At 43.7% G+C, this 26169-nt stretch overlaps 1 protein-coding gene across 5 annotated transcripts; it reads left to right on the top strand.

The window, feature by feature from the left end:
• Positions 1 to 26169, top strand: LOC129750538 (AP-1 complex subunit beta-1). Of its 5 annotated transcripts, none has more exons than XM_055745494.1 (6): positions 1 to 71; positions 7962 to 8097; positions 8716 to 8886; positions 22193 to 22219; positions 23118 to 23303; positions 23363 to 26169. In XM_055745494.1, exons 2-6 carry the CDS (start codon positions 7990 to 7992, stop codon positions 25673 to 25675), a joined length of 2805 nt encoding a protein of 934 aa, XP_055601469.1. In that variant the 5' UTR covers positions 1 to 71; positions 7962 to 7989; the 3' UTR covers positions 25676 to 26169. The 5 variants fall into 5 exon arrangements, with proteins under 5 accessions (XP_055601469.1, XP_055601470.1, XP_055601467.1 ...); XM_055745495.1 differs by lacking the exon at positions 1 to 71 and adding an exon at positions 963 to 1092; XM_055745492.1 differs by lacking the exon at positions 1 to 71 and adding an exon at positions 7510 to 7883.

Below are 26169 nucleotides of genomic sequence, written 5' to 3'. Positions count from 1 at the left end.
ACACGTCGAGCTGGAAGGAAAAGTGCTGACATTATCGAAAAGCTGACGGGCGTATTTTCATTAGACAAAAAGTAAGTAATTTTACCTCTTAAAAGGTTACAAAGTGCACAAAAATACCGTCACCGATTGGCGGATGTGTCGGTGCTTACGGAAAGATAGGAATCTGCACGCTAACTTTTGGCTACCCCTTAACGAATACTTTTGACCCGTTATTCGATAAGACTGGGAGAACTCCTTTTTACGGATAAAGTCGCTTTACCCTTTAAGGGGTACTCAGCCTGATAACGCTTCAGCGGATGAAAATTACCCCTTATTCCAAATGCTTGTAACGGATCAAAATTGCCTCTTATTTGAAAGGCTTTTGTCGAGAATTTTGAGGAGCTTCTTATAGGAAATGTTTGCTGGGAAATAAATCACAACAAAATATCATATGTTTCATGTAGTTTATTTAAATGAAAATAATATTAAAAAAAAATTTATCATTTGAAAATTTTAATTTACCCTCCATCGCGAATCGACCTTTAAACATCTGCTCCAAACAACGGCTTATTTTCATCATCGGGAACTGCGCAGCGCTGAAATAATAAGATGACGACATTATAATTTCAGAAAGGAAGCAATACAAATATTTATTCAATCAAATACTTACAATCTTTCTAATTGCCTCCAATTTACCGGACAAATAACAACGTTATGAATGTAACAACATCTGAAACTACCCCTTTGAAGTGGACTCGAGCTTTTCGAAATAAGGGGTAATATTGACCCGCAAAAATGACCCGTTATTTGACAGATCGTGGGGGTTCTCAATAACGGGTCAATTTTACGCCTTTAAGGGGTAGCCAAAAGTTAGCGTGTGGGATCGGCTGCTGTTTTCCGCATCGTAATCGTGCGGAACATTGCGCCATAGCTCCCCCGACATTCAGTGGTAATAATTGGGAATCGATTTTTCCCCGCAAGTTGCAATCAGTTATTCAATGATGACGGGAAGCATCAAGCGATGATTGTTGTGATTCGCGAGAGTGGGTGGAAGTCGTTATCAAAACATTCGCCGATGGTAATCGTTTTTTAAGCTTACTTTTTGCTTAGCAGGTATGTTAAAACTTTATTCATATTAGTATCTCTAGTCGAGGACGATCAGGCAAACAACATTGTTCATGGTAATCGAAACACGATTCATCAACAATGTAAAAATGAGTACATTTTGTAAAGTAGGTATTCTAATCAAGTTGCGTTTATAAATCGCATTAACTTCTGAAGCTTTTACATTCCTAGAGATTAAGGAAATTTCGAGTAAAGATGTTAACAAAAACTCGGAACTATCCTCCATTAACTCGGAGAAGTCAATGCTAAGGGACCTTATTTCTCTGAATAAGATAATAATCGTATGAGATCTCGCCAGGTCCATCAGAACCCAACGTTTCTTTTTTGGACTTCATATATTATTCTATTATTGATGACTTAGTTCTAAAATTTCGATTAATTCCATTTACCTTTTCCAGCATTCACTTTCATCCCATATGAGCATATTAGGCCATTAGATCCAGAGCCAGAGGGGGCTAAGTGCATAATAGCTTATTTCGAGAGAAACGCAGCTGATGTTCAAACACTAAATTCAACAAACATGTTTTGGAAAAATAAAGGATTTAACAATGAATGTATAACGTTTATTTGTACTAAACCTCCTCTGGCATCAAAGACATGCACTTAGCCCTCTCTACCTCCAAAGATTTGCAATTATAACCCTCTGCCATCAGCAACACTTGAATCCCTCTGGCACCCACGGGTATGCAACGTTACACGATTACTCATAAAATGTATGACCAACATCTATTTGTTAGTGAATCGCGTTTTCAGCTTTTTTTTTATCAAATTTAAGCTTTTTTTTGCCTTGATAGCATTGGAGATGAAAGCTTAAAACATCTGAAAAGCTTAATTCTGACCTACAAAAAGCTCAAATATTATAGATGTTCGTCACAGGTGTTGTTGATCGCTTTGCTCGGTTCATGCAACTTAATTAGGCGAATATGATTGGCTCACACATTCAAAGAGGATCGAACTAAATGATTTTTCAACGTTTGATCCTGTCACGACTTTGTGGAACAAATGAGTGTGAAGCGACTGGTGAAACAAAAGAGAAGACGTTCACAGCCAACAAGAAGCTCGCTTTCTCCAAACGGAGATAATTTCATCGGCTGCAGAAGAACATGAGAGGGAGAGTTTTTATCTCACATTTAACCCGTTTCCTGTCAATAGTGGTGATTGTTTCGAGCACTGTGGCAACGGTGGCAATGTTGTCCAGTATAGTATAGGTACCTCAGGTCATTCAGTGTAGGCGTCCACAAGCACAAATGAAGTTTGTGTTTAGGATCAGCCAAGTCAAATCTATGCAATCTCAGTTGTTGCAGATGCAGTTCAGTGTGTCGACACTTTGGTAGGATGACCTGATAGATAACAGTAGAAGTTACACGGTTTTCAAAACTTAAGCCACGTTTTATTACAGTTCAATGTAATTTAATAACCACAATTTACAAGAACATAAACTCTCAAATTTTGACCTACCTTAACATTCTGACGTAGAATTACGTCTTACGGCAAGGGGGACCAATTGAAATTGGCGAACGAATCTTGCGTCACGAAAATAGCCTCGTTAACGGACATCACATCTAAAGGATTAGACGTCATCACTAAGTCAAAATAAAAAAAAAGAGAGAAACGTAGAAAACACGGAAGCCCCGCCTCTTAATGGATTTTGATTTTCCCTGCCTACTATTAAAGGTATAAAAGAAATGAATCGTCGGTCAACTCGGTTTCTCTCTCTGTTTACCGTCGAACTGAACAGACGTTTGCTGCGCTTAGATCCGAGTTTGGGCCCCACCAGTTGTAATCCAACTCAGATATCGATTTGCAGTAGTTCAGTGGCAACCGTGGAGCAAAATTTTGAGATTTTGGGCGAAATGAAACTGATAGCCTTTTTAATCCGTAGAGAATCCGTAGGAAATGCTGAAAGTCCGGAGATTTTGAGCATCAATCCGTAGCTCCGAAGAAATGCTTAAAATCCGTAGATCTGACAACGCTGCCGTGGATCAACATGGACCAGCAAGCAGCGATGACGGCCAGCAGCGTAGACAGCCAACGGCGGAAGACTTCAGTGTTGATGGGCCCCAGTGGCATGCAGGGATCCGTATCCTACAGGTCATCGCTTGTCGTATATGGTCGGATTATGTCACATAGTCGATTATGATGCATGATCGGATTATGTCACATTGTCCATTTTGTTGCATGATGGGTTTATGTCACATGGTCGATTATGTTGAATGATCGGATTATGTTGCATGGTCGGATTACGTTACATTGTCGATTATGTTGCATGATCGTATTATGTCACATGGTCCGATTATGTTCATTGGTCAGTTTATGTTTCATGGTCGATTATGTTGCATGATCGGATTATGTCACATGGTTGATTATGTTGCATGATCTGATTATGTCTTATGGTCCGATTATATTGCATGATGGGATTATGTTGCATGATCTGATTATGTCACATGGTCGATTATGTCAGATGGTCGATTATGTCACATGGTACGACTATGCTGAATGGTCGGATTATGTCACATGGTCCAATTATGTTGCATGGTTGATTATGTCACATGGTCTATTATGTTGCCTGGTCGGATTATGCCACATGGTCGATTATGTTGCATGATCCAATCATGTTGCATGGTCGGATTATATCACAGGATCCGATTATGTTGCATGGTCGAATTGTGTCATATGGCCTATTATGTCTCATGATTCGATTATGTCACATGATCCACACGCTCTTTTTTTTAAACTCAAAATTAAGTAGTTTTGGTTCAAAACAGCACTTCGATGGCTTCCCTCAACTTTGAGTTTGACTGGGCAATAGCAAAGCTAAGTTCTGATAGGCATACTCAATACTAAGTTCGGCAGCCGAACTCGGATTTATCCTTTTTTTCGAGGGTAGCTGATTTTCAGGGAATTAAAGGATGAATAAAGTTTGTTGTACCCAGATGTTGCTGTTCCGGTACATTGCATTGCAATTACAGAGCGGTGGAAAGTTTTGACATTCCCGGTCAAAGAAAACTTCCGGATGTTACTTCCCACGGGAAGTAAACAACATCCGGAAGTTTCCGGACATTCCAAGCCGCTCACCATATGATGACAATGACGGACAGAATTTTACACTGACACGGTGAACATGTATTTCATTATGAAGTTCCTTCATAGTCTTCCGGTAATTGTTCCGGAACGACATAATTTTGCGACGTGTTCGTTGGTTGCTGTTCCGTTTCGGACTGAACTCGCTAAGTGTTTTCAGTCCAACAAAAGAGAGTTCAATTTTTAGTTCATAAGGTCGAACTCAGCTTTGATCCCTCGCCGAAGGAAAAAAAGGGATCAATTTTGAGTTCGCAGTTCGAACTTCGTTTTGATCCATCGCAAGGAGGAAAAAAGGGTACTTAACTTTAAGTTCATAGAATCGAACTATGTTTTGAACCTCGGTCGTACTTAATTTTGAGTTAAAAAAAAGAGCGTGCAATTATGTTGCGTGGTCGGATTATGTCACATGATCCAATTATGTTGCATGATCGGATTATGTCACATGGTCGATTATGTTGCCTGGTCGGATTATGCCACATGGTCGATTATGTTGCATGATCCAATCATGTTGCATGGTCGGATTATGTTACATAGTCGGATTATATCACAGGATCCGATTATGTTGCATGGTCGAATTGTGTCATATGGTCTATTATGTCTCATGATTCGATTATGTCACATGATCCAATTATGTTGCGTGGTCGGATTATGTCACATTGTCGATTATGTTGCATGATCGAATTATGTCACATGGTCGATTATGTTGCATGGTCTGATGATGTCACATTGCCGATTATGTTGCACGATCGGATTTTTTTCACATGGTTCGATTATGTTGCATGTTCAGATTATGTCACATGGTCGATTATGTTGCATGATTGGTTTATGTCACATGATCTGTTAATGTTGCATGATCGGATTTTGTCACATCTTCGATTAAATTGCATGATCGGATTTTGTCACATGGTCGATTATGTTGCATAGTCAGATTGTGTCACTTGGTCGATTATGTTGCATGATTGGATTATGTCAGATGGTCGATTTGCATGGTTCAATTATGTCACATGGTCGGATTATGTTACTTGTTCTGATTATGTTGCATGGTCTTCGTGACATAGACTGATCATAATGCTTGCTCAGATTATGGGCCCTATTACATCATACGTCTCCAGTCACTGTCGAGTCGAGCGAAATGTCGTATTACGGTAGTCGAGTGAAACTGATCAAATTAAAAAAAACCGGATCAAAGCAAACTTGGCTCGGAAAATCGCTGAGTCACGAACTTTCAAGCAGCCGACTCAGTCGAGCTACTCGACTACTGTAATACCAAAATGGCTCACTCGAGTAAAATGACTCGTCACTCGTCTTGTGTAATAGAGCCCGATGTCTCGTGATAAGTTTATGGCACATGGTTAAATTCTCTTATATGGTTGAAATTTGTCGTAAGGAGTGTATCGAAAGTTAACTATAAACTTATTTGGGTCTTCTACTTACTAACGCGTGAACGCGCACAACTGTACTCACCTGTATGTAACATCTTGATCTGTCAAGAGTGAATCAGCGCTTTGTTTACGTTTGAAACATTCGTTTCTCCCTAAATGTCGCGAATTAAAAAAGAAGTTAAGCCTTGTCCACACTAGGCAACATGAACTGCGATTTTTTTATGAGACGAACTTTGTTGTCTGTTGTTGTTGTTGGAAAGCTGAGACGGTCTCAGTGTCTCCCGAAGCAAATGGGAGACGCTGAGACCGTCTCGAGACGAGCCGTCTCCTAGTGTGGACTAGGCTTTAAAATTCGTGTGTTGGACACTTGGATGCGAGAGAAGGGCATCTCGATGAGTGAAGTGACGAAACGTTTCGGCATTCATCCGGCGAGCGTAAAATCCATCATCCACAAGTTCGGGGAACACTATACGTTCGATGATTTGCCAGGAAGAGGCAGGAAACCAGGACCATCTGACCCAAATCTGGACCGTAAGGTAATCAACCTCATCAACCGGAATCGATCGATGTCCATACGGTATTTCGCAAAAAAAGCTGGGACATCGATCGGAATGGTACAGCAGATCAAGAAGCGGAACAACCTGAAGACATACAAGAAGCAGAAAGTATCCAAACAAACGGTTGAACAAAAGATACGAGCCAAAACCAAAGCCCGAAAGCTGTATTATCGGATTTTGCAGACGCCAGATGCGTGCATTCTCATGGACGATGAAACTTATGTGAAAGAGAATTCCAGTACTCTTCCGGGACCCCAATTCTACACTGCAGCTATTGGGGAGGATTTGAGTGACCACGAGAAGTCGATTGAGGGTGAAAAATTTGGCCATAAAGTGCTTGTGTAGCAGACAATCTGCTCCTGCGGATTGAAGTCGGCAAGTTTCTTTACAAAAGGAACAATAAATGCCGATATCTACCAAAAGGAGTGTTTGCAGAAAAGGTTGCTGCCACTATATAAGAAACATACGACTCCACAATTGTTCTGACCGGATTTGGCGTCAGCACACTACGCTAAATCCACTCTTAGATGGTTTTAGGATAACGAAGTAGATTTCATTGAGAAAGATATTAACCCACCAAACTGCCCCCAGCTTCGCCCCATAGAACGATATTGGGCTATCGTCAAGAGAGTTTTCAAGAAGGATGGTAAGGCCAACAGGACCATGGCGGATTTCAAGAAAAATTGGAATGCTGCGGCCAAGAAGTGTGATCAATCAGCTGTACAAACCCTAATGAAACTCGTCAAGTCGAAAGTCCGAGAATATTACCAATAATTACTTTTTTACTTCCACTTGTAGCTTTCCATAATCTGCCATAAGCCCATAATGACCAACTAAAGTCGAACAAACAAACTTGACCCCGAAGCATAACGATCAAATACAGAATAGCGCTCCTAAACAACCTTCCATAAAGAGCGTTCGAGTTCGAGCTACCGTGAATGTCTCGTGCGGTCCTCTCACGAATCGTGCACGATACACCAAACAATGCAATCCAGCAGCGTGGAACGATCTGAGTGAATATAGAAGAGGAAATGATTCGCTCTCCATGCTCAACAGCTACCATGAAACACGATAAATTTACTCAGCAGAAACCCCGTTCTGCGTTTCCGTTCCCTCTCGAAATGAGCACCAGCTAAAACGAAAACAAAAAGCATAACACCAAACGGCACTGCATCGTCGCGACGCGACCCATGTCGTCTCATCATATGATGGGGCCCTCCCAGCCCAGCAGCAGCAACCGTGAGAAAAACCATAGAAAGATGATTGAGATTGGTGTTGCTTCTCCCTTCCGAATCCGTTCCATGCGTCCGTCCACAGGGGCCAAGCCTTCTGCTGCAGATGCAGAAATGAAGTCACACAGTCTTTTTCAGTGTACTAAGGCATTTAGTCGCTTCTACGTCTTTTGGGGGACGGTTGGGTTTGTTATGTAGTCTTCGAACGCAAGCTCCAAACGAACGGATGGATAGCTTTAGTGTGCGATATCGTTGTTGTATCTTTTTGGTCTTCGGTCGGTTGACTATTTTATAGTCATCTTTCGCGCGTGCTTATCTCATAATACGCGAATCGGAAAGTGGGACAATATTAAAGCACGGCGTTGTTGTATAAACAGGATACCCGATATAGTGCGCCTTCGAGGCGACACCCCCCGGCTGAAAAGTGGGGGTGCCATTTCCGGTCCACGGAAGGGAAAAGTACTAGGGATTTCGAAAATTGCAGCTGATTGACACGACCCAATCATGATTCCCATCGCACCGATCCAGTAATGTTTAAAATTTGCAAAACCGCCGTGACCCCCAATGCTATGCGTTAATTCTAGATTTTCCGATCTTCGTTCCAGGTTGCGCGTATTCGACTCGCCAGCAGGGATGACCGATTCCAAGTACTTTACCACCACCAAGAAGGGGGAGATCTTCGAGCTGAAGTCGGAGCTCAATAATGACAAAAAGGAAAAGAAAAAGGAAGCCGTCAAGAAGGTAAGTTGTTCCGTGAGAGGACGATTATGGAAAATCTCCCCCATCTGTTGTTGGGGGATCATGTGCATTTCCTGTAGGGTTGCCGTATGGGAAAAATTTCGTTCCGTCATGGACAACACGAAAATCGTGAATAAGATTTGTGAGATTTTTTTTCAAGGAATTTAACAGCAAGCTGTCATTCTTAGTAAAAAAAATTGTGAGATACTTGACATCGCATACAGACATTGAATTAGTACCAGCTTTCTAAGTACAAAAACAAACAAGAAAAATAGTAGTAGTGATAGATGACATCTCTCAATTCAATTTACTAACATAAACAATAAAGTTAATAATACTCAAATCATGTTTAGCATAAATTGTTGACGTCAAGTTAATGTTTTGTGTAACATTATAAATAATATTCCAAACATCTAAAAAAAAGCCTGCAAGATTTTTCCTTGTAGAATGTAAGTGGCAAATTACGTCACCTTTACCAGAAAATTTATCGCCTCGGCAACCCTAGCCAATGCGTGCAGAATGCTGCGCCACCAATGCACCAAACCTCCTGAAGCTCCCCGCCACATTTGGCATATCTTTTTTCCATCCCCATTTCTCACTTGCTTTAATTGTGCTTTCTAGGTCATCGCCAGCATGACGGTCGGCAAGGACGTTTCGGCGCTGTTTCCGGACGTCGTCAACTGCATGCAGACAGACAATCTGGAGCTGAAAAAGCTCGTCTATCTGTACCTGATGAACTACGCCAAATCGCAACCGGACATGGCCATCATGGCCGTCAACACGTTTGTTAAGGTAAGCCAGATCGGGGTGTTCCCACCCACTCGGTTTAACCGAAAATCTGTACGCTTTTTCATTGCGCGCCGTCTATTTTTCTTCTTCAATGGCTTCCCCCTTTTTTCAATCTCTTTGACACCAACTGTTTTTTTCACCACATCCCCCTTTTCCAAGTGTTTACTATTCCGACTGCGACGAAATTGTTTCCCATTGCGTTCGTTTGGATTCAATTGTTTACAAATTTTTGCTTGGAGTTATCTTGATGAAGCATTCGGCAGTCACGATTTTCTCTTTTTGGAATAAGAGACTGCGGTTGCAAATAAATCGAACCCAAATTTAAAAGACGGTAGAATAACGTTTGGAAAAAATTAAAACTCTCAAATTGCATTTCATCATCAAATAATTTGGGATCCTGCCAAATTGGACCTATTTCAAACGATACGATCGACAGACAAGCGTGCACAGGGTGCAATTTTTTCGAGCATACCACATCATTCTTAAAGACTGGCGACGGATGACGACCACGACGACAGTTCAAGAAACAATGAAATGCCTGATGCGAATCAATTTAGGTTTTTATTAGAATTAATAACCGGCACTCCTCGCTTTGCTCGGGCCCTTTTCTTGTTTCAAAGTCTATGGCAAGGGTGCGGTCTGTTGTAATTTGAGTTTGTGAGTAACCCGCATGTTTGATGAAACATATTTTACATTTGACGATTGTCTTTCCTGGAATAAAAGCCACAATTAGAGCTTCAAATTCTACAAGTCTATATCTGTCATGAAAATTTATATATTTTGATGTGAGTCAGACTGGTACACAAGTTTGATATCGGGAATACTTTATCTTCGTGGCCTTATATACAGTTTCCTGACAGTTTTGTGGTGCTGATTCTGACTGACAAATCTAAAGCAACCGACGTGATTCCCGCCCGCCAGATAAGATAAAGTTATATGTTATCTTACATTCCACTTTCTTCGTTCTTTGGCAGGGTGGTTATGAGACAACAACATTTTTGGGTATCCAATTTTCATAGACTTTGAATTGAAGTTCTTTATTTATTACTGATAAGCTCTAGAAAAAAAATGACTGTCCGCAAACTGCTTCGTTTATATAAGTCGCGAATGACATAAACATGTTGAAACGACTATACCTAATCAAAACAAAACAAAATCTTAAGAAAAAAGTTCAAAATTAAGATTATACCAGTGACATGTGAAATACTACGTGAATTATTTTTCCTTGTTTTGATACGGCTAACAAAAATAGGTAGAATACTGTATAACGTGTTGACACTGTTGACCTTTGCTCTTCAAAATAACCAGGTTTCCTTTTTGTTTAAAATTCCTTAAAGTGTACCCAATTTTTTTGGAGTTAACTCTTAAATCTCGGTGAATTCGTCAAATTCCCCGTTTTGACCATCACATTCACAAAAATCAGGAACGATTGTTCAGGTGTGAAGGTTATTTTCAAATATCTGGGAAAACATATGGCTTACAGGTTGTCTGGTTAAGCCTCGAAAAATCAGACAAATTCGGAAAAATCGGGCACATAAGCATCTCTGCTCAGAACTGCAGGTTCGCTTCGCTGATGTTTTCCCCTGTTTGCTGTTAACTCGTGCCGAGTTTATTCGAACTCATTGACTCGATGACCTCGCATTCAAACGCTCGGCGAGCAACCGCTTCCTCCCAGTTAGCTTCTCTTTGTCCATGGTTGCAATTGGACTACTCATGATATGTGTACAAGTGTACAAGTCACATTGTACCCCCTACGCCATTCAGTCCACCTGAGGACCTTGATTCCCACCTCGAGCTGCTTAAAACTATCCTAGTAGTGGAAAATCTACTAGCGCTAGTGCCTTTCAAGGCAAAACTCCTTACGAATTCACTTGTCAGCAATGACCTCAATTAAACACGACTCGATGCACGACCTCTCTAACGAGCTGAGATCCGACAACTCATCGTGTTCAGCTGGTCCAGCACCAAGGACTATAACCTATAGGTTGGTAAGCCTGCCCAGCACCAATTAGAACCCCCCTCTACAAGCCTCATGGCCGTCTATCCGCGGTCTAGCTAGCAACAAGAAAACACAATGCTTCGCAGAAACGAACTTTCCCGTTTATTGGTTGTTTGTCGACAAAATGGTATCAATTCCCACACTTTCTGACTAGCACAATTCTTATGGGCTTTTATGGCCTACCTTGACGGAGATAATAGGAACACCTTCGGCAGCTGCTTCCGTACCTTCCTCGGTTCCGCTCGCCTTTACGGACTGCACAGCGGCGCGGGATACGTTGTTCCGTCGGTCTTCGACGCGACTTCTTCTTCGCCTACCCGGACGTTCTGCAACCTTCGGAATACACGGCGTTAACGGCTGCCTGGATGTGGCAACTATCGTACCTGGTTGAGATGAGGCCTACCGGGGCTTGCCTTGTGTAGCGGTAGGTTTGCCTCTGGATTCGTAGCTCGCACCTCACGTCCTCCAATCTCCACGAACCAAGCGGTAAAACCAAAGGGGTGCTGTTGGCGCAATGGGACAAAATACGAGTGGATTAGATTAATTCCGATGGGCCAGTCCATGGTTCTATGGATTCCGGAGCAGCGATTACTTCTCACCTAGTAACAGTGTGCTATGTCACTACGTGTGCACTTATGAGAACACTGTACCGTATCGTTTGGTTGTTCTTTGTGGAATGATCGCATTAGCTGTCGGCCATTGCCCCGGATCCGGACTTTTGGCTCTATCCTGGAATTCCGCCCCATTGCGCCTTTTCCGAAACCCGCTTATGGCTGCCCATTTGTACGTTCAATCAGCGCCATCTGTTCGTCAGCGTATTGCCCGTCCATTACATTGGCCATTATTTGCGTATGGCGTCGGTGGTGTAAGGTACGGTCCGCCTCCGCTCCACACAGCGCTTCCTGTGCACATTTAATTTGTTGATTCTCAATGATCTTGGGCTTCTCACACAACGCACTGGTTATAGGACACAAATCGAACTATCAACCGCACTTTTTCTGGTCAGACACGCGAGTCATGTGTCGAACCCAGACATCTCCGACATCTCTGTCTACGTCTGATACTGATACCACATGTGCCTGACACCTTTCCGTTCATGTGTTGACTTACGACACAACTTAGTTCAACTACTCGATTTGCGGATCGGGTCTCGGTCCCGAATCCCCAATCGAGTTGTCGACCGCACTTCCTCAGGTTGTTCACGCGATTCGGGTGCAACAATTCCTGTAACCTGACAACTCTGGCACTACACAGTGCATCGTCTGATCCCTCTTGTGCCTGATACGTCTTTAAGTGTTGAAAGCAAAACGAGTTGTCGAACGCACTTTCTCCAATCACATCCACAGTTCATTGATATGACCCCCCGAACCTTCACATCCGACACCTGGACACTTTTTTTGCTTAGATTTGGCAAGGATCTGACGTCAGCCTTTAGTGAGTTTTGTGTAGCCGATGATATCTAATGTCGTTTCATAGCATAAACACCGGCATTCACGACTCTCTCGGCAGTTTAGTACCGAATAATCTCTCGCATTAAACCTCACTTCACACACACGCTGTAGTGGGATTTGCTCAGTCGACAAAGGAACGTTAGAGCGAAAGGACCAAGTCTTCCGTTCAGCCAGTGGAATACGAATATAATCTACACAGGTTTAGTGATAACTCTCTTAGACGTACGTCTGCAATCGCTGAATTTGCCGACACGTTTCCGCTCTGGACCAGAAGGAGGTAAAATCACCAACCCAGAGCCGGCTGACGACATTCCTGCAGCTACCTCCTGGTCTACACCACCTTCCTGCGGCTTGGCGACCTTCCATGACACTAGTCCAATGACCTCCACCGAAATCTTGCTTGATGATCTCCCATTTGCTCCAATCCGGCGACCTTCCATGGCACCGGGTTTATAGAATTCCAGGGAATCTCGCTCCTCGTCTGATGACCATCATATGGTTCCTGACTTGACGACCTTCTATGATACCTGCCCGACAACCTTCCATGGCTACCGGTCCGACGACCTCCCAGTGGCTTTGGTCCGACGATCGCAGCTCAATGAGCTACTATGGCACCGGACCAACTACCGGTCTCTCGATCTGACGACATTCCAATGGCCAATGGCCTGATGACCTTCCATAGCTTCAGTCCGACGACTTTCCAAGGCACCGGTCCCACGACCTCTCAGTGGCTCCGGTCCGTCGACTTTATTTGGCTCAGGCTTGACGTTTCACATAAGAGACAATAGCTTTCCATATGACTCCCAGGTCGACAGTTTTACGGATTGCATTCCCAGGCACGCGAGCCACCGCATCCCCCTAGTTTGCTACTCAGGGTCCATGGGTACAATGGGAAGACTCCGTGTATACTTTCTACTCTCTAAACTTCACCTGAAGCCGCAGACCTAATTTTCCCCTCAAACTATTTGACACACTATGCTTCAATAGGGAGAGGTCTATTCGCGCTAGTGTGCTCCAAGGCAATACTCATAGACGAGACAACTTTTAGCAAAATCTATCATCCTGACGACTCGACGTCTGAACTCTCCTCTATCGATTTGAGAACCGACATCTCCTCGTCAAAACTCGAGATTCCTACATAAAACTTTCCTCTTCGCGGTTCGAGGCCTGATTTCTCCTCTTACGACTCGAGTCATCCTACTCCGACTCGAATGGATCACCCGGCGTCGAGAGCCACTCTACCCGTGGGTATTCCCCGGTCGTGGAATAACCCTTTCCCAATGATTTCTATTACGAAGAAGATCAAGTCTTATTCCCGCAGCTGCGGTCGTTGGGAACCGCACTGCTCGGATACTCCCCGAAGGTGCCCGTCGTGTGCCAGATCGAGAGCAACTTGTCCTGGACTCGCGCCTGTCAAGGCACACATTCGGGAATTTGAACGCTATGACTCGGATGTTTCCTGACTGTGTCGACATCCTACAACGACTCGAGAGGCTCACCCGGAATCAAGAACCTCTCTACCCGTGAGTATCCCCCGACAGTAGTTGACTCCCTTCCTACGAAGTCCGGTACGAGGAAGGTATTGACACAGTTTCCCCCTTAGAAAGCGGTACTACTGGGTGGGGTATCCTACACACGTTCGCGGCGCACCTATGACCTACACTACGCAGAAGATGATGCAGAAGATGATCTTTGTAGCTTCGATCAAGGGACCGAGCGCACACTACTCAGATGCTCCCCGGCGATGGAATCACCCTACACCGTTAGAGGACTGCCATTGACTCCAGCTCCTCTGCAGGGCAGTTATGATCCGGGTGAACGCATCGCTGACCGCATGCCCAAACCGGTAGTGATACTTCTGAAGTACTTACTTCATTACTTCATGAAGCATCCATGACCAGTCAGAAATTGCGTCATATGGAAGTCAACTTCATCGTATCTTCAGACGATGGGTCCACCTTCCTCTAGCTAAGCTGTCCCACAGCTGCTGCCAGTTGGACACCAAGTCCTCATTGGCGAGATCTCGTACATTGGGCGTGTCTCTATTGCCCTAGCAATGGACATCCTCCTCTAGCTAAACCAAGATGGGCATGACGCCCGCCACTACGAAGGCGGCTTCGGAAGAGATGGTCCGGCTTGCACTGCAAAGTCTCTGCAGAACCTGCCTCCAGGCCTCCGTACCGTAAGATTGACCTGGTTACGGTTGACAGTATTCTCCTTTTGCTACTGCGGATTGCCGAGGAGTTCGGCACCATCCGTGTGAGTGCGGCCGTGGCCATTGCCGCTCTCTTACACACATAGTCGACCTGACTCGTGAAGTCTGTCGTCCATCATCACCCCTAGGTACTTGAATGCGCGTTTGATATCACACGATCCAACTGCAATGATACCTGTTTGGGGTGGGATCAGGTTGGCAATCAGCACCATCTCGGCTTTGTTGTGCGCTAGACGCAGGCACTGGGAGTGCATCCAGCTTTCCATTTCCTGAATAGCTACTGTGACAAGTAGCTGTATCTCCGCCGTCGAGAAGCCTCTCGTCAAGAGGACTGCATCATACGCAAATCCTACGAGTTCAGCTCTCGACGGGAGGCTTATTCGTAGGAGCTCGTTGTACGTGATGTTCTACAGGACCAAGTATTGACCCCTGTGGCACAGATTAGAGTCTGCCCTCACTCATAGCAAAAATTTTCCAGCAGTCTACAGATATCTGACGGTACCTGACATTGGGCATTATTCGCGTCCAGGGTGAAGCTGCATAAAACAGCCCTCCCATTTTTATTAGGCTGGCTCTGTTAGATGTCTCGATGATAAGTGAACGGCCTCTACTGTGTTGTGTTCTTTTCGGAAAACGTAATGTTTGACGGATAGCTAGCTTATTTAACTGTCAAAAGTTTGAATGTCGACAAAGTCTATATCCCGTGCTAACAGAATTCTCGTAAATTTTTCAATGCCTGCTTTCTATACTAGCTGCGTTCTGTTGAGGAAAACTGTAATCCGATCACAGTAGTCGTAGGAATACTTTTAAGAAACTTCTAGACTAGTTGAAATATATTTAGTGTTACTTTGGAGTTCAATCTGAACAGACGTCTTTCATTACGCCACTAACTCACAAGAGGTTTTGGGACCCAGTCTGGAAGATGTCGAATTCAAATCCCGGAATCGAAAGGCTTGTCGGTAGGGAAAATTGGAGTACCTGGAAGTTCGCCGTAAAAACGTATCTTGAAGTGGAAGAACTTTGGGATGCAGTCGAACCAGGAAGAAAACCCGACGGAACACTGGAAGATGTTGATCCCGTTAAGGACCGGAAGGCACGTGGCAAGATCATACTATTTTTGGAGCCGGAAAACTATTACCATGTTCGAGACACAACCACAGCTCGGGAAGCTTGGACGAAGCTGAACAACGCATTCGAGGAAGGTGGACTTACGCGAGAAGTTGGCCTGCTTTACAAGCTCATCAGAACCGACCTGGAATCTTGTGGGACCATGGAAAGTTACGCGAACCGTATGATTTCAACATGCCATCAATTAAACGAAATTGGATTTCCGATTCCTGAGAGATTCGTTGGGGTGCTGCTGTTGGCCGGGCTACCGGAACGCTACCAACCGATGGTGATGGCGCTCAAGAACTCGGGAACGGCCATAACGGGAGATTCGGTGAAAACGATTCTGTTATAAGAAGAGTCGTTGCCAAGTGAAAAAACAGTTTTCGTTGCTAAGGGAAAAAACAACGACACACGTGGTGGTAACCATAGCAACAGCAAACAGAAGCAAAATTTTTCGCAGCAAAAGGGTCCGAGATGCCGAAAATGCAATAAGTATGGACACGTTGCAAAGTGCTGTCCCGAAAATCGTCAAGGTAAAAAAGCGGATGCATTTTGTACGGTTCTGTCCACCATCCAAGCATCAGGGGAGAACGATTGGTACCTGGATTCGGGAGCCACACGCCACATGACGAAAAATCAAGCGTTGCTGAAGGATGTTCGGTCGTCTAGTGGTGTGGTGGTTGCGGCCAATAAGGAGACAATCCACATCAAAGGTTGTGGATCAAGCACCTTGTATCCGGTTTGCCAAAAGAATTCACAAGGCATCGTGGTGAACAACGTGCAGCTGATTCCAGATCTTTCCACCAATCTGCTGTCGGTGGTTCAAATCGTCAAGAAAGGCTACAAGGTTGAGTTCGATAACTGTGGTTGCAAGATTTTTAACCCGGATGGAAAGCTGATTGCTACTGGTGTCATCGAGAATGATCTCTTCAAGTTGGATCAAACCAAATTGTCCGGAAAAGCAATGCTGTGTTCTCCTAGCGCTTCGTTGGAGGTTTGGCACAAACGGATGGGTCACCTGGGTTTCGGAAACATCAAGAAGCTGATCAGCATAGCAACAGGTGTCGAAATCAGCAGCGACGAGCATCGTGATTGTTCCATTTGTCCGATGGGCAAACAGACTCGTTTACCGTTCGGGAAGTCTGGATCAAGAGCTCGAGAACTATTGGAGGTTATTCATTCCGATATAGCCGGTCCAATGGAGGAGTCATCGCTGGGAGGCAACCGCTATTACATTTCGTTTATTGACGACAAATCACGGCGAATGTGTGTGTACTTCCTGAAGACGAAATCTCAAGATGAAGTCCTCAGCTGTTTCAAGAAGTATCAAGCGTGTGCCGAGCGTCAATGTGGCACGAAAATCAAAATCCTGCGAACAGATAACGGTAAGGAATTCGTTAATAATGGCTTACAAAGTTATCTTCAGGCTACGGGCATCAAGCATCAAACTACCGTCCCGTACACACCGGAACAAAATGGGCTGGCGGAGCGCGCCAACCGAACGATAGTCGAGCGAGCCCGGTGTATGATTTTTGAAGCGAAGTTACCGAAATCGTTCTGGGCTGAGGCTGTTGCTGCTGCGGTTTATCTGGTGAACAGATCCCCCACTAGTGGCCATGCGATGACACCCGAGGAAGCGTGGAGTGGTAAAAAACCAGACCTCTCCCATGTGCGCGTGTTTGGAACGAAGGCGATGGTGCAAGTACCCAAACCTAAGCGACGGAAGTGGGACCCGAAAGCTCGGGAATGCGTGCTGACTGGTTTCGAAGAGGATACGAAAGGTTATCGGCTGTACGATTCGGTCTCGAAATGTTTCCAGATCAGCCGAGACGTGAGTTTCATTGACGAGTGTTCTGGCGAGTGTCCTTTGTCATCGAAACGTAAAGCCACCATTGTACCATTGGACGAATCGTTCGGTGGTCTCAGTGAGGAAACGACTGTACCTTTAGGAATCAACGCTGTAAGCGATGCTGAGGTTGATGGCGAAAATTCTGATGACGATCAGGATACATCAACAGAAATTTTTGAAGATTGCGATAATGTTGAACCAATTCCTTCTACCAGTGCCGATGTGACCGTGCTCCCTCCGCAACAATTCTCAAATCCACCTAGGTCACAGGTGTTGAGGCGCAGCGGTCGGGAGCACAGACTGCCAGGCAAGTACATTGATTATTCTGTCAAATGTAAGGGTTTACCCGTTTCAAAACTTACACAGGCATATTCCGACGTACCGAGCGAGACGAAGGCATCCGATGACGACGGGGAAGCAGTGGAACCGAGGAATTATTCCGAAGTGATGGCATCACCCCATGCAAGTTTCTGGAAGCAGGCCATGGCAGATGAACTGAAGGCGATCCATTCCAACGGCACCTGGACACTGGTTGACCTCCCGCCTGGACGCAAACCGATCGGATGCAAGTGGGTGTTCAAAGTTAAGCGAGGACCCACTGGTGAAGTGCTGCGGTACAAAGCACGCCTGGTTGCCCAAGGGTTTAGTCAGCAGTATGGAACTGACTACGACGAAGTGTTTGCTCCGGTCGTTCAGCAAACCACATTCCGAACATTGATGGCAGTTGCAGCGAAGAAAGGCATGGCTGTGAAGCATTATGACGTCAAGACCGCATTTCTCAATGGTGATCTTGAGGAGGAGATATTCATGCGTCAGCCAAGCGGGTTTGTTCGGAGTGGCAGTGAAGGCAAAGTTTGTAAGCTGAAGCGAAGCTTGTATGGTCTGAAGCAAGCAGCCAGATCCTGGAACCAGAAGCTTCATGACGAGTTGTTGGGCAACGGCTATCACCGGTGTAAGGCAGACATATGTCTTTATCGGAAACATGAAAATGGTCATTGGTGCTACGTTTTAGTCTACGTCGATGATCTGGTGATCGCCTGCGAGGATCCGTCGATGATCGAGAGGTTGGTTCTTGGACTGCGGAAGGTGTTCGAGATTAGCGACTTGGGTGACATCCGATTCTTTCTTGGCTTGGAGATCGAACGAAACTCGGATGGTGATTATTTCTTGAGTCAACGCAAGTATATTCAGGAAGTTGTGAAATCCAGTGGATTATCCGACGCTAAAGTTTCTAAGATTCCCTTGGATCCTGGGTACATTAAGTTGGAATCTCGTAGTAAGCTTTTGGAAGACAACTCCGACTACCAAAAGCTGATTGGAAAGCTGCTGTACATCGCAATAAACACCCGTCCCGATATTTCGACTGCTGTGTCCATTTTGAGTCGAAAAACGAGTTGCTGCACACAGGAAGACTGGACTGAGATGAAGCGTGTGGTACGATATCTGAAGGGAACCGAAAAATATCGTTTGAGATGGAGCAAGCAGGGTGAATCTGGCATCGTCGGATACTCGGACGCTGATTGGGCGGAGAACAGAGAGGACCGTAAATCAAACACCGGATTCGTATTCAAGGTGAATGGAGGTACCGTGAGCTGGGCATGCCGCAAGCAGTCGTGTGTGAGCCTGTCGACTGCCGAAGCTGAATTTGTTGCGTTATCTGAGGCGGTTCAAGAGGCACTTTGGCTCAAACTGTTGCTGCAGGAACTCAACGACGAACCCGAGAATTTGGTTATCCTGGAAGACAACCAAAGTTGTCTGAAGATGTTGGCAACGGAGAAGCTGAGTCGGAGAATGAAACATATCGCAGCAAGGTTTCATTTCACGAAGGATTTGATGGAGAAGAAGAGCGTGAGCTGCGTTTACTGTCCGTCTGAGGAAATGGTTGCAGACTTATTAACGAAGCCGCTTCCGAGGATCCGGATGGAGAAGTTAGCGTTAATGATCGGTCTTACCGTTTAAAGCTTAGTTCTTTTAGAAATGGGACAGTTACGAATGCCTGTATCTCAAAAACCATTCGTTTGAGCGAAATACTTTCTATGACGAAAAAGAAGGTAATGTTATGATCTTTTATGAAAAAAATTGAAAAAAAATATTTACCGTTTTTTGTTAAAGAAATTTTTACTTTATTCTTGGTATCTCCCATTGGCCGGCGCACACTTTTTTCAGTCATGGTATTGATCAGTTTCTCCAACTTATACTTCGTAAAATCTATAATTTAGGTGGCAACACCCTAGTTCTTCAATTTCTGATACTTTTTGGTCCAATACTTCTCTGGAAACTGGAAACTGGAAGCATTTAAGTGGATACAGTTGTTTCGAAATGAACAAATTTGATTATTTTTCACCACATTTTTGAAGGTTTTTTTTTTCGGTACCGGTTTTCCAGCTTAAGAGCTTAGGAACTATCAAAAAATGGTTGTTTGAGGTTGGATGTCAATGAGTCATCACTAGGCAACACTTTCAGCTTATCGGTGAAAATGTTTTTGGAGATTTCAGCGATCTACCCTTAGTTTTTCGTTTATTGAAAATTAAAAATGCTGGTATGAGACTTGACTTCCTTGATGATCCTTAACCGTTGTTGCCGATCATGTGCTTCACTCCAATGCTTGATTTGAACTTTGTAGACATTATTAACAGTGTTTGCATACTTATCCACCACAAAAACTCAGTAATTCTTTGAAAAATCAACGGTTTTGTCAGCTATCAATTTGATAATGACGAATTTTAAAGGAAACTGTGCAAAATTATTTTTTTCTTTTTCTCTTGTATCGTACATATCTCAAAAACGCGTAAATTTTAAATTTTGAAAAAAATAGGTCGAATAGTACTTTTTACAGGCAACAAAATGCTGTCAAAATTTTAAATATCCAATAACTAGTTAACGAGCTATTAGCAAATGAAAGTGTCCCATTTCTAAAAGAACTAAGCTTTAGGAGGAGTGTTGAGGAAAACTGTAATCCGATCACAGTAGTCGTAGGAATACTTTTAAGAAACTTCTAGACTAGTTGAAATATATTTAGTGTTACTTTGGAGTTCAATCTGAACAGACGTCTTTCATTACGCCACTAACTCACAAGACGTTCAATCGTAAGTAGCGATTGGTTTCGACTAGTTTCTGTCAAGTGGTCGTTGTTCAACGGGCTCATGTTTTGGTCGAAACAGGTCTGGTCGTTGTTCAACGGAGCAAGTTGAAATCGATCGAAACTAGTCGAAACCGATCCAGCTCGAAAGCAGGATTCATTTCTACCACACTAACACACATGCAGCGTGTGTGTCAGACAGAGATGCATGTTTTTGTTTCGTTTTCGCCATTTCATTTTCGTCAAGTGCTCTGGATGTTTGGATTCAGTCGGCAGTCGGTTCTGTGTGTTTCGAGTCGGTGGGATTGTCGCTGTGCTAACTCTTCCTGCAATTATTCCTGTGCTGTGCGGTAGAAGACGTTTGCACTTGCCCCGGGGGGAATGAAGGAAATAAAAACTTATCATAAAGTTATCTTATTTATAAGAAATTTAATGGTTTTACCTCTCGAATGCGTTTGAAATAAGTCCACGCAATTTTTGTTATTCATTTTTTGTTTGCGGACGGCTAAGACCAAGATGGTCACTAATGTGAACACGTCCACAAAAAGCAAACCGCCAAAATGTCGCGGAACTCTGCAGATGCATAGGAAAATAAATTCAGATTGCCCCATCATCGCTTTTTCAGTATCATTTATTACTACGAAATTTTTTATTTCAATACATTTAAGGATTCCATGCATATCAGCTTGTTTTCTAGCCCGTTACGATACGCGTCTAAATTTCACGTGATCTGTTTCGGTCTGTCTAGAAATTCGTGTGCAAAACGCACAAAACAAGCATTAGTATTGGTGTAAGTATGTTCAACGGCCGACCTGGTTGAAATCGGTCGAAGTCAATTGGAAAGAGACAGATTACCAACTGTCAAAATCCATTCCTACTTGTTTCGACCTATTTCAACCTGTTTCGACTAACTTCCATTGAACACACATACTGATGACCTTTTATTGTTGAGAAGTCGAAGGCATTGGAGTAGTCTCGTTAACTTATCTTTTCTTGTATATGGTTTTTTCACTTGTTTTATTAAAGTGACGATTAGACTAGTTGTTTGACTAATTGAATACCTTGTTTACCTTCTCACCTTTCCAAATTTTTTTGTCATGGTAAAGAGTAAAGGCATTACGTACTTGGACAAACTGCGATCGATTTCTTGTGAAGTTCGACTCACAAAAAACAACTTCCCTCATAATTACTTACATACTTCCATATCCCATTTTTTATCTCTATTTATCATGTCGTTCAGCACAATCTTTGTTATGATTCGCACCATTTTCGTATCAACCTACACGCCGTGTTTTCTTTTTTCCTTCGATTCTCTCGTGCTTTTGAATTATTTCACATTTTTCACCAGTTCTGGCTTTCTTACATCAATCTAGCAACTCTTAGGTTGCGCTCGTTGTCAGTTTTTTTTTCTTTTTCATTTCGAAACTAAATATTTCTTTATCGTCTTTTTTATCATTCTTCTTCTTGATTGCTATTTTCTGTCTCGTATTTACTAACGAAATCCTAAACTATACTACAACACACATCGTATAACCTTTGTCAATTTATCAAAACCAAAAAAAAACTTATATCTATAAAATATAATAACTCATGTAAACTGTGTAAGGATTTGCCACATTCTCAACTCGTTAAGGTAATGATATATATGGTAACAAGTTTCTCGTTGTTTTCTCTTGAACATGTTATAATCAACACTCTTTTTTGCCTCTTCTCCTTTGCCTTTATCGATATTTTTTTTAAATTTTTTTTACTAATTTGGAAAAAAATGTCAAAATATTATAACTATTATAATTGTTAATTCGATTCGCATTTTTTTTTAATCTTATCATTTATGCCGAGTTTGCTGTCCTCTTTGTAGATTCCGTCATACTTTTTTTTTTTTTTTGGTAGCTCTCGGAAAAAAGCCAAAACAAATTAAACTTAGCTGTTCCTCAGTTTGATCCATGTTAATTCTTCCCAACGCTGAACTACAAACCGTTTAGTGCTTCCGTTTTTCTGTTGAGTTTCCGTTTCGTTGTCGGCGCAGTGTCGAAGATGCAAAATTTTGGCGTTTTGGAAAGTTGTTGCTTTCATGTTTTGGCCCCCCGCTTTGAAGCGATCTACGTTTCGACACTGGACGTTTTTGTAAATATTTGAAATCAATGACCGAATAGCCTTTAGGCACTGTTACCCCCCAATTAGACCAAACGATTGTACAGATGTTTTCTTAGTTTTTGAGGGATTCAAACAGCATTTTAAAATTGCAAACAATCTTCTAGTGAACATTACTGGTATGTTGAGAATTGGAAAATCACTTAGGCTTTTTTAAGTTGTGTGATGCCTGCTAACGCGTTGCATGTTTGCGCTTCAACGTTGCTGTAAATCTGTGTCGCTAACATTTTCTTTACCCAAAAACTCAGGGCTGTGTTATTAAAGTATTCTTTTCTGATCTGCAAAATTAATCTAAACTTAGTCCTTCTCTAGTTCTAGTGACGTAAGTTCTTAGGAGTAAGCCAAATTTAAACCCATCTAACCGACTCACTCGATTTCAGGACTGCGAGGACACGAATCCGTTGATTCGAGCGTTGGCTGTCCGCACGATGGGCTGCATCCGAGTGGACAAGATCACCGAATATCTGTGCGAACCGCTACGCAAATGTCTCAAGGACGAGGATCCATACGTGCGCAAAACGGCAGCCGTCTGTGTGGCCAAGCTGTACGATATTTCCAGTTCAATGGTGAGCTTAAAAAAACTTTAAGCTTCAAGAAACGCTTGACAGTTTTTCCTCTCTTTTAGGTCGAAGATCAAGGTTTCCTGGATCAGCTGAAAGACCTTCTGTCGGACTCGAACCCAATGGTGGTGGCAAATGCCGTGGCTGCTCTGAGCGAAATCAATGAAGCTTCGGCCAGTGGTCAACCGCTGGTGGAGATGAATTCGGCAACGATCAACAAGTTGCTCACGGCCCTCAATGAATGTACCGAGTGGGGTCAAGTATTTATTCTGGATTCGTTGGCTAACTACACCCCGAAAGACGAACGGGAGGCACAATCCATCTGCGAGCGTATTACTCCACGATTGGCTCACGCAAATGCCGCTGTTGTGTTAAGTGCCATCAAGGTTCTGATGAAATTGTTGGAAATTTTGGCATCGGATAGCGATTTCTGCGCTATGTTGACGAAAAAGTTGGCACCTCCGTTGGTCACCCTGCTGAGTTCGGAACCCGAGGTGCAATATGTAGCTCTCCGCAATATTAATCTGATCGTTCAAAAGCGTCCTGATATATTGAAACATGAGATGAAGGTATTCTTCGTCAAGTACAATGATCCAATCTACGTAAAGTTGGAAAAGTTGGACATCATGATCCGGCTGGCCAACCAAAGCAATATTGCTCAGGTGTTGAGCGAATTGAAAGAGTACGCTACTGAAGTGGACGTTGATTTTGTACGGAAAGCTGTTCGCGCCATTGGTCGTTGCGCTATTAAGGTCGAGCCATCCGCTGAGCGTTGTGTGTCTACCCTGCTTGATCTGATTCAGACCAAGGTCAACTACGTTGTTCAAGAGGCTATCGTTGTCATCAAGGATATTTTCCGCAAATATCCAAATAAGTATGAAAGCATCATCAGTACACTCTGTGAGAATTTGGACACTTTGGATGAACCGGAAGCTCGTGCTTCTATGGTTTGGATCATTGGAGAATACGCCGAGCGTATCGATAATGCCGATGAGCTTTTGGATAGTTTCCTGGAAGGATTCCAAGACGAAAACGCACAGGTACAACTCCAACTGTTGACAGCCGTTGTTAAACTTTTCTTGAAACGTCCAGCCGATACTCAAGAGCTGGTTCAGCATGTACTCTCGTTGGCTACCCAAGATTCTGATAATCCCGATCTTCGCGATCGTGGCTTCATCTATTGGCGTCTGCTATCAACGGATCCGGCCGCCGCAAAGGAAGTTGTCCTAGCAGATAAGCCACTCATCTCGGAGGAAACTGATCTCCTAGAACCCACTCTTCTCGATGAGCTTATTTGCCATATCAGTTCTCTGGCAAGTGTTTACCATAAGCCCCCGACGGCATTCGTCGAAGGTCGCGGCGCTGGAGTACGCAAGAGCCTTCCGAATCGGTCGGCTTCTGCAGCAGGAGCGGGCGAAGATTCAGCTGCACCGGAAGCAACCGTCATTCCGAATCAAGAATCTCTCATTGGTGATCTGCTTTCGATGGACATTGGAGCTCCAGTAGCACCAGCTGCTCCGGCAGCCAACACCAGTAACGTTGATCTTCTTGGCGGTGGTCTCGACATTCTACTTGGAGCAAACGCTGAACCAACCAACAATGTTCCAGCTAATAACGCAAGCGGTGCCGGAGGATTACTTGGAGACATCTTTGGAATCGGCTCTGCCAACCCTTCGAATACTATCCAGATTCCTAAGATTACTTGGCTGCCCGCTGAAAAGGGTAAAGGCTTGGAAATTCAGGGTACGTTCTCCCGCCGTTCCGGACAAATTCATATGGACATGACCTTCACCAACAAAGCAATGCAAGCGATGACCGGGTTCGCAATCCAACTGAACAAAAACAGCTTCGGCTTACTCCCAGGTGCTCCTCTGCAAATTCCTCCGTTGCAACCTTCTCAAAGCACGGAAACCACCCTTCCACTGGCAACCACCGGACCTGTCCAACGTATGGACCCACTGAACAACCTCCAGGTCGCCATCAAGAACAACGTAGACATCCTGTACTTCGCTTGTCTCATCCATGGAAACGCCCTGTTCGTCGAGGATGGTCAACTAGACAAACGGGTGTTCCTCACAACCTGGAAAGAAATCCCGGCCGCCAACGAGATCCAGTACAACCTTCACGGTATCGCCGGCACAGCAGACACGGTCGCCGCTAAAATGACGGCAAACAACATCTTTACCATCGCCAAGCGCAACGTCGAGGGACAAGACATGCTGTACCAATCACTCAAACTACCCAACAACATATGGGTTCTGCTGGAGCTTAAACTGTCCCCTGGCAGCCCTGACGCTACACTCAGCTTGAAGACACGCTCGGTCGAGGTGGCCCCGATAATTTTCGCCGCCTACGAACAAATCATTCGGTCACCTTAAGCGGTTTGAATCCCTGGTGTCGTCGTAGAACGCATTTCCCTCCTGGAATTCATATTAAGTTTTTCTGCTGGACCCAGTATCTGTTCTCGCAAAAACTACGCGAAAGCGTACCGATCACAGGACACATAAACGTCCTAATGTAGTAGAATCCTTTCGTTTAGAAAACAAAATTTCATCACGGAATACAAAATTAGGAAATGAAGTTACACAAACGAAAAAAAATATTGAAAAAAACTAACTGTTACTATTATATTCGTCTTTGCGCGTATACACACAGGAGACACAGCATAATCTATTAGGATCGTTCTGTAGGTTAAGAAAAATCATGAACGCGGATGCTGCGGTTCGTAGATTGTCCGATATTGTGAGTAAATATTCAATCCGATTACTATTATTATGATATGCAACACGCAAACAAAAACAAAACAATATTATGAAATCTATATAATGACTATTCTTTACAAAGTGAAAATAAATATGATATAACCGAACAA

The sequence above is a fragment of the Uranotaenia lowii genome, chromosome 3 (genome assembly GCF_029784155.1).
Source record: "Uranotaenia lowii strain MFRU-FL chromosome 3, ASM2978415v1, whole genome shotgun sequence".
Taxonomy (NCBI): Eukaryota; Metazoa; Arthropoda; class Insecta; order Diptera; family Culicidae; genus Uranotaenia; species Uranotaenia lowii.
Note: the sequence above shows the minus strand (reverse complement) of the source record. Positions and strands in the feature narration are given on the sequence as shown.